The 14,333-nt window shown below is 35.5% G+C and overlaps 1 protein-coding gene across 1 annotated transcript in view; it reads left to right on the forward strand.

Annotated features, from left to right (window-relative positions):
* The first annotated feature begins 1,656 nt into the window (after positions 1-1,656).
* The window catches only part of LOC128017754 (E3 ubiquitin-protein ligase NEURL1), a 47,681-nt gene continuing 35,004 nt past the window's right edge, over positions 1,657-14,333 (forward strand). The window contains exon 1 of the mRNA XM_052603248.1: positions 1,657-1,986. Coding sequence (XP_052459208.1) covers positions 1,905-1,986 — 82 coding nt within the window. The 5' untranslated portion in view covers positions 1,657-1,904. The remainder of the gene's footprint in view (positions 1,987-14,333) is intronic.

Here is a 14,333-nt window from a genome sequence, read left to right on the forward strand (position 1 = left end):
CATTCTGGAAATGTTTTAATTTATCTGACATCATAATAGTGGATCATTAAACTTCAACATCTAACAGAGTAGAAATCACCTCCTTAATTTATGGATTTTTTTTTTTTTTTTTTACAGTTATTATTGAATATGGTAGGGCCTATGCATGGTGCTGGTAAGAACATGTTGTAACTATTTTGCTGTATGGTAATGGTGGACAAGTTTTAAAACTCTTCCGATGGATTGTGATCATTAGTCATCAAACTTTTATGAGCTTATATGAACAGTGTCATTTAACAGTTGGAGCCTAGACATTTACTGAGCTGTTTCTGAGTTATTTTAAGTGCACTTTGCTAGACATTTAAGGTCATTAGTGGATCTTGGGCTGGTAGATGACTTAAGACCAGCAACATTTCAAAAACCAGTTTAACCAGCTTAAAGTGATAATAGCATGGATTGAAAAAAAAAAAAAAAAAAAAAAAACATATATATATATATATATATATATATATATATATATATATATATATATATATATATATATATATATATAATAAAACACTGCCTAATTGTATTCATTTATAATTTCCCCCCAAACAAAACTGAGAGTAGAAACTTTATAACCCTTTTCTGGCATTTGTTTATACCTCGAAAGCCCTCTGTATGACACACGTGTTCAGGCACAGATTGGGACAAATCCTCTCTGCCAGTCATCCGAAATCTGCAGCACATGTACTCAGGTAAGCAACCTACTGATTACATAACATGGCAATGTTATTATTAATCATTTCATAATTACACTTCACTGCCCCTAGCCATGCTGAATGACGTCAGATGACGCAATGAGAGGTGTGGAAGTTCCTAAAGACCTGTTGAGTCACTTAGATTGTGGCTAGCCTAAATGTGTTCGCATTTTCTAAAATAGTGGAGTTGAAAATTAAACATAATATAAATTTTATTCAAATAGCTTTTAAGTATGACTACAATAAAACATTACAAAAGCTTGGAATAGATGCTAGGCTATATAAATAAGTATGTAAGTAAATTAATTAATTAAATAATAAATTAAATTTGACTTAAACTAGCCGATATAACATTAATATTGATCATTTGTTTCTAATTTTAGACATATTCCATACAGACTTAACTCAAATGCCTAGCTTAAAAAATGACAACACTGAAAAATGTAACTTAGAGTGACTGTTAAGACGTGTTTTGGCTGTTATGTTCGTATTTTCCTGAAGTGATATTGAGTCACTGACGCTGATAAAAATAAGACATTGTCATCAGTTCGTGAGTTGGCACCTGAGCTTTTGAAGTCTGATCTTGCCGCAAATATTCAGAAGTTTTGATTGGTTTGCTTCTCTAAACGAAAGCATCCCGTAGAATCCAAACTGTAAAAGTGAGTGGACTATATAGTTATGAGGACACATTATGCTGATAGTTGAGCCAGTATATTTGATCTAATCTAAAGTAGATGCATGCGCGACAGATGCGCGTTAAACCCCCGACAACGGCGTGCGTCAAAAAACTCACCAAAGCAGGATAACAAAACATATATCCGAGGGAAGAAATTTAGCAAATCAAATCGTTTTTGAGCTGACCTACTTAAAATTTCCGGTTTATTCAGATTTCGTTCATTGCAAACCCCCCTCGGTGCCTCTTTTTTTTTTTTTCTTCTTCTTTTTTTGTGCGTTTTCCCAAAACGCAAACGCGCGTCTTCCCACCTGCAGCTTAGGCGCATTTGGGCAGCTGGTGTTTTTCAATGACAGTTCATCGAGCAGAGAAAAACTTGTGGATCTGTAGCCGGTTCACACCCGACTTGTCACGGACATAATATCAACAACAGATCAAGAGAGGCAAGAGTGAGTTATAGTGCCTGACGCTCGTGCAACATCTGGAGATCAGCAGCATCAGCAGCAGTCATGGGCAACAGTGTGTCCGGAATCAGAGCACTGCACAGGGGACAGCAGAACAGATTTCAAAGACTTCCAAACTCACATAAAGGTTAGTAGTTTATTTGATTTTATTTGATTCGAGTCTTTCTGTTGTAAACAGTAGAGCATGGCGCTCGCAACTCCAAGGTCATGGGTTTAATCCTCGGGAATGCAAGAAAAGAAATCACTGAAAAAAAGTCTGTCGAATGCATAAATGTAGTATATTGCATATGTATCGTTCCCTACTCCAACTTAAACTTGTAGCTATATTTTGCAATATGGTTTTTAGCTGGTCCAGGTTAGCTGTATTGGCTAACTGTCTTTATCATGGTCTACTAGTTGAGGCAAAATAACATGTTCCAAATCAGAGTAATCAGCTCAAGATTTTTTATGAGAGAGATTTTCTTTTTTCTATCTATTCTAAAGTTAAACGCTCTGAACCGGAGATCAATATTTGTACTTGACAGGCCAAAGGTAATTATACTTGTGCCACATTCATCAGCTTTTTAAGCATTGAAAACAAATAGTGAAACTTTACTTTGTTTACCATGTTACTCATCAAATACCCAATACTGTGATTAATTATTACATATTATTACATAATAATAACAATGCACAATTATGAGCAGCTCTGCAAACAATTAAACACTCAGGACATCATGTTCATTGATATTACTCAGCATTTACTGATGTAAATACACACTGTGCTATGTGTATGATCGTTGCACTGTACAGTGTGACGCAAGTTATAAATTCTGAGACCAATTCAAAAGTCAAAACTATTGCGGTGACCCAGTTTTGCTGTCCATGCTGGAAGTTCATCTAGGCCGGTTCACCTGGTTAAAAGTTTAATGGTCTCACTTTATCTGACGGAGCATACTTCAGAAACATTATTTTATGTAAGCCTCGCCTGAACTCCTCTCCAACTCCTAGTGCTGCTGCGTGGGAGGTTTGCAGCGATGGAGGTAATTTTTGAGATTCTGTTCTGTTTCAGAGCTCTTCTGATTCATGCATAACAGAGCGTCTGATTATGAAGATTACTCCAGTGGAGATATGATTGCGCTTCTCATTAACTAAAAAAGCCATTATATTCAAATAAAGATGTGCTAAAGGGGGCTTTAATTATGTGTGGCTTTGACAAGGCACTTCACCGCATTCATCATGGGCATCGAAGGGCCAGCAACACTAATCACAGGGTGAAACAAATGATTTATAATTGATAGAAAACAGAGAGCACATAGCCAGGCTTTCTCTTCTAATTACTTTCCAAAGAAAATGTTTGTTTGTTTTATTCAGAGGTTATTTGCACACAGAATATGCTAGAATACGCTACACTTTTTAGGTATTTATCAGGAAACACACACATTATTAAACTGATAAAGTAGCTAATAGTGAGGCCATTTGCTGACAAATTTCCTGATTGCATGTTTACATGCGTCTGCTCTTGTGGTGAACTAAAACAAGAGGCAGAAGGGACAGTGGAACCCATTATCCTGTCAGACGAGATCTCCTTGACAACAGAGGATAGCATGTAAACCGTTACCATGGCGATTGAAGGTTAGGTTTGTATACACGTCCATGAGTATCTTCGTGCCCTTTGTTTTGCATCAGAAATGCATGCATTAGAACCCTATAGTTACTTTGAAAAGAAACCTGCGATGATGTGCGATCCTTAATTTTGTACGGTAATGACACTGAACTGTCCCCGCATCCTTCTCCTTCCACTCCACTGAAGTCAAATTTAACTTCAGTAACACATTTCCTTCTCTCTAAAGAAGAGATGACACATTTCAAGCCTGTTTGTTTCTCACCATAAATGATCTGGATAAAATGTTTCATTTCCATAGCGTTTAGCCCCACTGACACCAAGACTCTATTTCTGGCCAAATGACTCACCGCAACATGTTGCGCTTAATATGAATTTGATGTAAATGTGTGTCTGCATATGAAGCATCTCTGCAGAAGCTCACAACAGTGAGATATGAGATGATTCATGGCTTTTACGAAGAGAGGGGAAGTGAGAACAGGAGCACAGTAACCAGTCCAGAAAATGTGAGCTTTGTAGGACGAGGGAAGATTTGTGATTTTGTGATGTGTATGCAGATGTGTTGATGTCTCTGTGTTCATGGATTGCCTGGATGCACCTACTTCCACTTAAAAACTTAAGTTCAGCCGCCTTAAATTTATAATTAGAATCAAATTGGCTCTACACAATAATGTCAGCTTAAATTATAATGAACTGGCTTAAAAACAAAAATTGGTCTCATATTACTTAAAACAATGCAGTTGAAATGGGTTGAATTAATTTGTCTACAATTAAAAAATATCTCTCTAGATCTTCCAGTAATATATCTTGGTTAAGTTTTATTTAAATGCTTGGTTTTATGATCATAGCTCTGTAGTTTTCAAGTGTGGGGGTAAAACATATATATATATAATTTATTTATATATATTTCATACATTTTGCTGCTCACTTGGTTTCTGTATCTGCTCCACTCAAGCTGGCAAAACTCCCTCAGTTGCACGTTGCATCCATAATCATATGATTCAAATCAAAGCTTGCAAGGCAGAAGGAGGCCATCAGGGAGATACAGATACAGTTACAGATTGGTGTTTTTTTTTTTTTTTTACATGCTGTACAAGCCCACACACATTTGAATAGAGGACACACACACTCACATAAAGACACAAACCAACATTTTATATATAAATTGTAATGATATTCACAGATAGATGAAGTTTTCCTTTAGGAACAACAGTTTAGTTCCAGTACATTTGAAGTCACTTTTTAACACGGCGAGACCAAAAAAAAAGAAAACAGTAATCTGCTGTGAACTGAATGAATAATAATGGCTCACGGCTCATTTCTGACAGCTGCCTGATATGCCTCAGACAAGTTAAAAAGTTCAGACTCACAGAGAGTTGTTAATAGCTCAAAGGCTTTTTGAGGTTTATTAAGCATTGAAAAGGTGTGCAGAATTGCCTGATATGTGAAATGAACTCCTCTGCAAGGCAATTTAACTGATCTGAAATCTGAAAGCGTGGTTTAATACTGATGATGTCAAAGGAATATTTCTGTCGTCATTTCTCACACTCACATCATTCCAAACATCCATGAGTTTCTTCCTTTTGTGGAACACAAAATAAATTATTTTGAAAAATGTTGGGCTCCAAACTACATTGGACCTGACTGACTCTCATTTAATGGATTATAAAAAATCAAGTAGAAAGAAAGAAAGAAAGAAAGAAGGAAAGAAAGAAAGAAAGAAAGAAAGAAAGAAAGAAAGAAAGAAAAATAACAAAATGTGAGTGAAAAGATTCCCATACTAAACTTGATTCTGCTCTGCTAGGGAGAGTTTTTGAGGAATTTTGTTTATTTTTTATTTTTTTCAACTGTATCATAATCTGCCTTGCATAGCCTCAATCTTATGACTAAAGTAATAAATAATCTCTCCAGAAGCCAAACAATTTGAGTTCTAATTCATAAATGTAGATTTAAATGTCATTCAAATCCATGAAGTATGAGCAATAGCACTGAATGAAGAATGTTTTGCTAACGTAATAAAAATCTTATTTCTGAATGCTGAAACATGTAGTTATTTATTTATTTATTATTACATTTCTTGTTTCTTCTAGGGAACCTTCCATTCTATAATTTGTCAGTGTTCCTTTTGAATGTTCTCTGAACATTATATGTACTCTTTTCTAATGTTCTATTCTATCCTAACTTCACCAGCCTTGGCTGTATGCTAATTGTGATGCATGCCTGAGCAAGCACCATTAATGAAGGATGAACCTATTTTTTGTGCATGTTCAATGGCTCTGTCTTTGTGTATATGGCCCAAGTTGTTTAGTTACAGTATAACTTAGCAGGTATTCTCAAATAAAAAATTATCATCTAAGACCAAGGTGTTTTTCTTCCAAAAGAAAACAGCCCACAGATCTATTGGCAGCTCAGGACTATTAATCAGCAGACCTGATTGTGGAGCCCAAGGCCGTTGATGGGAACATTTAACATTTCCACTAAGTTCATGAGTTGAAATCTTGCAACACACATGGCTAACCTGACTTTGACTCCACCAGCCTGCCCTCATTCAGGTTGCCTTAAATTATAAGCAGGGAAATTTCAACTAATCACAGCTTGACCCTCTTCTTATTACAGAAATAATGTTTCTTTAGTGATTCTGTAATGTTGTAGACACCACATACGAGTGTTGAAACGGAGACTCGAATGCTGGGATGTATCCCTGACTCACTGTGATTTCTCATATTTGATATATGGCACTCAAAGTTGAATCTTGTAGTTTTGGTAATTATTGGCAACGGTACAGTTTAGCTGAAGTAAAAAATCCTAAGTAAATTGTTACCAGTTTATCTTATTATTTTTTTTCACAATTCACAGACTACAACAAATCTACGGTATCTGCTAACTGATAAATATGTGCTAAAGAAAAATATAGACTCATAATTTTGCATTTAATACAAGAAGTCATAGCGTCGCAACACCCTCAAGTGCTCCCAAAAGAGGTTTGTTTAGGTACTACATCTCAAATATGTTATTACATCAGTTATTAAAATTGGTTCAAATTGTTGGTGAATTCATTTTAAACATACACTACAAAAAATAATTGTCTTTCAGAAATGGCTAGTAAATTTCACAAACGGTTACAAAGAAACTTTTGAAATTTTAAAGTAGACACGTGTAGAAAATTAGAATTGAAAAATACAGAATTGTGTGCCAAATAAAAATAAATAAATAAAAAACTTTAAATTCCACATCAATAAAAGCAAGTCTCAGAAATTGTTGTGGAGGTTAAATATTCACTATGTACACATTGTGCAGTAGTTGCCCACTAAGGTTTTATTGTATATTTCTGTCCTTAAAGGTGTTTTATGCAATTATTCAATTATGCTCTTGCCATTACCTCACAGAATGAGACCTCAAATAGACCTCTGTTTCTCATAGCTAGTGATATAAAAGCTCTGAGGTCACTGTGGTACTCTGAAAGACACAAACAAGTGTTAAAAAAGAGCCTCCAAACAGAATCAGTCATCTGATTAAGCCTTTTCGTCTGATATTAGGTAAACAGAGTTGCACTGGTGAGTCAGGACATATGTCTTGTGACAATTACTGCAGTTAGTCCTGAAGTGCTTCATGAGAGTCTCAGATGACACACCAACAGTCCATGTTTGTGTTTACAAGGTGCCTGTGTTGTACAGGCCATACTCATGAAACAACAGCATAGCAAAGTTCTGTGGAAATCATATGGAAATTTGCAATCAGTGTAAAAGCATTTTGGATGGACAGCATTGTTTAAATGCAAGTCAATACACATTTTACAGTTATAAAGTCACACCACTATAGTCATAATTTAGTATTATTTATATACTATTATACTATTCATACAAATTTTGAATTATGTTTTATTTTATATTTTTAATTTTTGTTTGTTTGTTTTATTTTATTTTAGTACTAAAACTTATTTCGTTTCAGTTATAGCTGCCATTTTATTTTATTTTTTTCATTTGTTTTTAAGTTTACTTAAAGGTTTACCTTAAGTTTGTCTTGTAATATTTATATTTTATTCCATCTATTATCAGTTCATCTAGTATTTATATCATCAACATTTCTTTGTTTGGATTATTTAAAATACAACGGTAACAATAATAACACTGTACAATTGTTTTCATTCATTTGTCCACACTGGCCTCTTATATTGTGCTAAAATCTATCATCAGATAAGCTTGCACATGAAACAAATTGTGTTTAGTCACTTTATATGTCAGCCAAAAAAACAAGTTTGTGGACAGAACAAGCTTAGTTGTGGACCAGACCTTACATTTGTGTATTATAAGCAGAAGGTGTGGCTGCACAGGACTACACTATATTTGTCCAGCTTATATCTGTGCATAGAAGTGTGAATATGTGCGATTTTTTTCTTTGACAGATTATTGATTGATTCTTTGTGATGTCTTAAGATGAAAAGTACTGCATTGCATACCACATAACTGAAACATACATATACACACATGCGGCGCACACACACACACACACACACACAACATGTTAGACGTGTCTCTTTGAGTATACTTTGTGATTATTATGGGTGTGGTGCTATCATGGCTTTATCAGCTTGTCAGTTAAACAGATCTTAGTTGTGTAAAAGAAAAACACCCTCCAAAAACACAATCTTGTCATGTGACCATGTCAGTTAAAGATATCTGATGTTCCCATAAAAAAAAAAAAAAAAAACGGAACTACCATCTGCTGCTTTTGGAAACAGTACAATAGTCCTGTATTTATTTTACCAACAGTCAAATATGGTCAGTTTATTTGTATAGCAGTTTTCAAAGTGCATATTGTTTTAAACCAAGTTGTGCCCAGTGACTAAGCTAAATAGTCTTTACGGTCTGAAATTGAATTTATGAAGCCTAATGACTTTATTGGGAAGGATAAATATTTAGTTTCAGTTCCGGGTATTTTAGAATAAGATAAAAAAAAAAAATATGAGCATTTGTTGTCCTCATTTTACAAAATATCTAGCATCAATGTGTACCGTGTTCCTAAAAGTCACAGGTGAGGTGATTCAAAAAGTAATGCTTTTTTATGTGGGTTTTGGGATATAATTGTAGCAAGTCATTTTCCTCTGGAAACACAATTAGAAAAACCTGTTGACTTTATATAATAAGAATACATTGGACTCATATTTTGCATACTGACCCTTGTGGATCGCCAGTTCCCCTTCCACAAGAAGAACACTTAAAATGAATATTGTTCTGCAAAATTATTTTAGTGAGAATATAGATGGTGAGTTTTCTAATTAAGTTGTTAAAAAAAGAAAATGGCACACACACACACACACACACACACACACATATATATCAGATCAGTTGGAACAACAAATGGTAGCTCCAAAGGTGAAACATCTTCCCCGGTCCCCAGTCCAGTATTTGCAGGACCTTTTACTAAATTTGGGCTTTGAAATCTATAATTAGATATACAGAGACAGAACATTAATTGTTCTTTCCTTTGAGCCTGGGTCCAGACCGATGATACATGAGTTTATTTTTGTGAAGCCATGGTTATGAGTAACGGTGGGAACTGACTCGACTGAGGAACCTGGCAAACAAACTCTTTCAGGAGCCAAAAAGTAGCTTTGTCTGCTCGTAAAGAAGCGCTCTGTATGCCAACACAACACAATTGACTCATTTATCATAAGCAAAGGAAGATTTATCGAAAAATGTAGTTTGAGTATGAGCTTTTCTCTTTTAACAAATGTCACTAGTCTTGCTAGCACATTGCACAGCATTTACAGAAATCAGCCTATCTCTATTCTTTTACAATAAAGAGATGTTTGCATCAAGCACGAGAACTATAAAGATAAGTATACAGTGTGAGTCCACACCACAGCTAAACCCAAAGATGAATAATATCATTGGAATAACTTGCAGAATATTTCTCCAGCTGATAAATGATGAAAAAAAAAAAAGCCTAAGATAGCCATTCGGAACTTTAAAGAGCTCTACCATTTAAAGTGGCAGATGACAGAACTGTGGCGCATTTATAATAAACACAACTCTATCATGCATTGGTGTGGACGAAACTTTGTCTGAAGGTTCTGGCAAGGTTATCTATAATTTATGAATAAACATTCTTCCTCAAGCCTTAATATAATGTTCATTCAGTTGTCTGGTCTTTTATTAATAACATTCTCAAAAGGATAGTTAAAAAATATTATCTAAATGTATACATTGTTCATGGAAAGCTTTGTTCCTGAAAACATTTTAGTTAGACCTTTTTTAATGTTACCACTTGTTTCAGAATGTTCAGAGAACATAAAAAAAACATTCCAATTGCGTTAAGAAAATGATAAAACTGAATGTTCCCTTATCCTTCGCACAACCATGAAAAACATGGACATTTTGAACATTCAGAGAACATTCAGAAATAACAAACAATCATAATTTATTGGGAAAATGTTGTGGAACGGCATGAAAGTGAGTAAATGATGGCTGAATTTTCATTTTTTGGATGAACTATACCTTTAAATCGCACTGGATGTGTATTTTCATAGTTAAGTAATGCCAGACTTGGAGCTTGCTTATTATTGAGGGGTTCTTGCCAAGTTTTTCTTTAGAGTTGAAAGGGATTCTCTGTAAGTTTAGTTGGGGGATTTGTCCATGTTTTAATGCATTTCAGAGCTTTATCAGCCATGCATGATCAGTCAGGCGTTCGGCCCCCTGCTGAGACTCCCTGTTGGGGTTTCCCCCTCCACGTCACAGGTGGAGTCCAAACCAACCAACAACCAGATGCAGAAACTTTTTTACTCTTAGAGCACACTGACTTTCCTGCAAAGAAAATCACTATGTCAGATTTGGAACTGTTTCTTTTCATGCATATTTACACAAATAATGTTCAAAAAAGGCCGCACAACAAACACCGGTCGTTGAAACTAACGACACGATAAATCACAGTTTCGGTGCGATATATTACACTGTGTCCACAGTCAGACCCAATGCCATCTAAATGATTGAGTTCTCTTCTATATAACCAAATATTTATATGTTTTGATTCAAAGGTTTTGCGTGTCAGTTTTACATTTCTTTTTTTTCAAAACAAATGTGGAATTTTCTATGTATATGGTACACAAACATATTTCACAAAGCTTATTCTCCAACACCTCAAACTGAAATCACATCTAATGAATTAAATTCACATCTAATTCATTAAATTAAATATATATGTCGGTGTGTTATTATTATTATTAACTCATTTTTTGCACTTTTGTTTCACCGACCATTTATTGAAAAAGAAAAAGTTTCAAGCCTATTTTTTCTTTAACTTACGCATGAAAATTCCCAAGCAATTCATATTTAATTGTAAATGTTTTATTCAGATAAACAGCACTGTATTGTTTATTGTGTGAGTGTTTTTTGGCGACAGGGGCCCTATTTTTTTTTTTTGGATCTATATATTGTAGAATAGAAAACCTACCATATTTTGAGCCTTTGGTAATATATTTCCCGTATTGTGGGACATTATCCAAAGAACCAGCATTCTCTCTTTTCCTCCTCATCTCTGTCTTTATCCACCTCCACATCCTGGCTCTCGGGCCTAGACTGCACTGCGTGGGCCTCGGCATGTGTGCTTGTGTGTTTTGACCTATAGATGCCGTGTTGACACATCGCTCAGTACTGCATAAGCTGATAAAAATACAAGCATTCGGGCTAGTGTGCTCAGGTCCTGCAGTATTACACAATCAGAGCACTGGCCCATGCATTGTGATATTTTAATAATAGAGATTTTAGAACTAGAGGCATTTTTTTTTTAAGACTGGTTTTGTGGTCCAGGGTCATATATATATATATATATATATATATATATATATATATATATATATATATATATATATATATATTTCTTAATGCATTATTATTATTAATATAATAATATTCTCTTTATAAAATGATTCCTGCCTCCCCTTTACCATTTACACTACCCGTTTCCTCTCCCTGTCCGCTCTTTCTCTCTCACTGATAGGATAATCTGCCGATCGAGTGTCGACCCATGTGAGGATGGGATTACATTTTTATTTGCAGAGCTTTTATCCTGCTTGCCATCTGTAGGTACACGAGGGAGACAGAAAATGGCTTTGACTTTCAGGTTCCACAACCACTATGCTCCACAAATTATCACTTCACATGTGTGCAGAAAAAAAAAAAAGTCTGGTTTTCCATGATTATGTCCCCTTTAAATCTTTTACCTTCTGTCCTTAAAGTCCTCCTGCAGCGGAGCTCAACTAGAGGTCAACTCTTCACCCGTCAGGATTCGTCTTGTCCTTCATCGCCTGCAATTACCAGCACTGCCTGCAATCTGATCCTGGAGCCCTACAGGTGACTCCTACTGTCAGCTCATCACCTCCCCTGGAGGTGTCTGCTTCAGTTCCTACAGCACTCCAAAGGGTCTCCCAGGCAAACGCTGTTAGATTCTAGATTCCCCTCTGTAAAAGAGATTTATCGCTATATATTAGGTTTACTGATGTTAGTCATGTATGCAATTGCTACAGGTCCTGCTGTTTAATGAAATGTGAATGCCCCCTTAAGTGTGAACAGAAGACTTGGAGTACTAGAGTAAAGAATTTTCTCAGAGCGGAGAAGAATGTGATTTCTGACACATTTAGCACAGGCATGGGCAGGTGTCAACACAATCACTCATGAACATACTGCATATACAGTCACACAAACAGTCCTGTCAGAATTGTAGAATCCAATAAATAAATAAATAAATCTGTCAACATTTACCACCCTCAAGTCATTTCGAGCTGCTCTCCAATGACCAATTGGACCAATGAGTTCTCACAGTGGGCGGGGCTTCCAGACACAAGGCAGACATACATGGAAACATTAGGCTCTCAAAACTATAACCAAACACAAACATTTCACAACAAGTAAACTCAAACAGAAAAATAAACCAAATTGGTTTTGTATCTTTTGTGGATGTTCTCTGTCCTCAGAAAACCTGCTTGGCTTTTTTTGAAAAAGAGAATCTCCTCTGTGTCCTTCCAACGACTCAGAGTAAGAACACTCACCTTAAACACTATGTAATATCAGGCTCTCCAAGCCAGAACTGTGACCAACTTAGTCAACACTGAGTTATAATAGCAGCATTTGGCAGACCCGGAGCAGATTTTCAAATATGTAACAGTTTTCCTGTATGCACAGTGTCTTGAGGGAATCTGGGGTTTGAGATCAAATCTGTTGTGGTGTGTAAGTTTGACTGTTGAGCTTCTTCCACCGTGGTGTGCAGCCAGATTTCAGTGATGGATTGGCCCAAATGTAATCCTGAGACCACAGAGTGTATCAGAGCTAATACTTGTGACTTCAGCACTGACACACAGTCCGATATATGTCCACCACTCAAAGAGAGTACATGCAGCCAGAGAGTTTTAAAGCAGCACCACTAGTAAAATTGATCATGATAAATGTTTCTTGAACTCCAAATCAGCATTTTAGAATGATTTCTGAAGGATCATGTGACACTGAAGACTGGAGTAATGATGCTGAAAATTCAGCTTTGCATCAAATATATATAAAAAAAAAACAGCTATTTTAAATTGCAATAATAGTTTGTAATATTACTGTTTTAACACATATTTTATCAAATAAATGCATCCTTAGTGAGGATAAAAGACAAACAAAAAAAGTGTAAAAAACCACCAAACTCTTCAGTGGCTTTGCATGTATTGCCGTTACGCACACTGCTACCTTTCACCACTGATCTCAGGCTGAAACTGTGCCCTGTGCTCAAGCCAAAAACCCTTTACTAAAAGTCTGAAACATGTGCAGCCCAGTAAGCTGATATAACATCCGTGTGGTTAGATGCGAGAAAAGGTCACACTAACTGCTGCTATAAAACTCAAAGTGAAAGCTCTGCGTGATTTTGTGTTGCAGTATAGTAATCAAAAACGATGCTAGACTGCTACATAAAAGCCTATATCTGAACATTTTATCTTATCCGGTCCAGTCCTGGTAGACCATTCCAAAAACTGTAATCATCAACACAGCCCATGACTGATGCAGAATCAAATTCATGTCAACGCACTGTAGGAAAATATGGAACATCTGGAGTGGATTAACACTGGAATAATCAATAATAAACTGCTTGTAATGATCTGATCCTTCATTTCCATGATACACATGATTTCTGCAAGTAATACTATATGGAAAACAGGAAAAAGGGCCAGAGATAATGACCACAAAAAAAACAAAAACATCTATTTATCTTTAAGTCCATCTGTTTGTCCATCCAACAATCTTATCAAGTATTTATTATGGCAATAAACTATGCTTCAGCTTTAATAAAACTGATCCTCATTCTCCAAAATATCTTACTCTTAGGTTTCATACAACCAGCTATAAGGTTTCTTTTCAATATAATCCTGCTCAATCTGTGTGCATGTGTGCCTTTATTATTAAACCTCAATGACAGATCCTATTACCGCTCGACTTTCATCTCTTCCCATTGGTTCGCTGACAGCTCACAACTCTTTTCTCTTTTATTAAATCCAATGAGTCCAACCCTCCACCCAGAACGTACTCTAAAACAAGGGAACATTATGTATAAAATTAATAAACACTCTTAAGACAGTTTAATACAGGGGCATTCAACAGGAAGCTCGCAAATTATTGAATGAGCTCAGTCTATTTTCCTCAGATCTTTTATTACAGGTGAATTAGAAAAAAAATGCTTTAAACAAAAACATTGAAAACCAACTTTTCAAATATTTAATTCCTAAATTAAAAGAAGAGACATACTTTGTTTTTTACATATGCATTAGGTTACTACCATGGTATGCAAATAAAATGTGAATATGGTAATCATTCATCTGATTTTTATTAACATTTGATACCATGGTT

The sequence above is a fragment of the Carassius gibelio genome, chromosome A1 (assembly GCF_023724105.1).
Source record: "Carassius gibelio isolate Cgi1373 ecotype wild population from Czech Republic chromosome A1, carGib1.2-hapl.c, whole genome shotgun sequence".
NCBI classification, from domain to species: Eukaryota; Metazoa; Chordata; class Actinopteri; order Cypriniformes; family Cyprinidae; genus Carassius; species Carassius gibelio.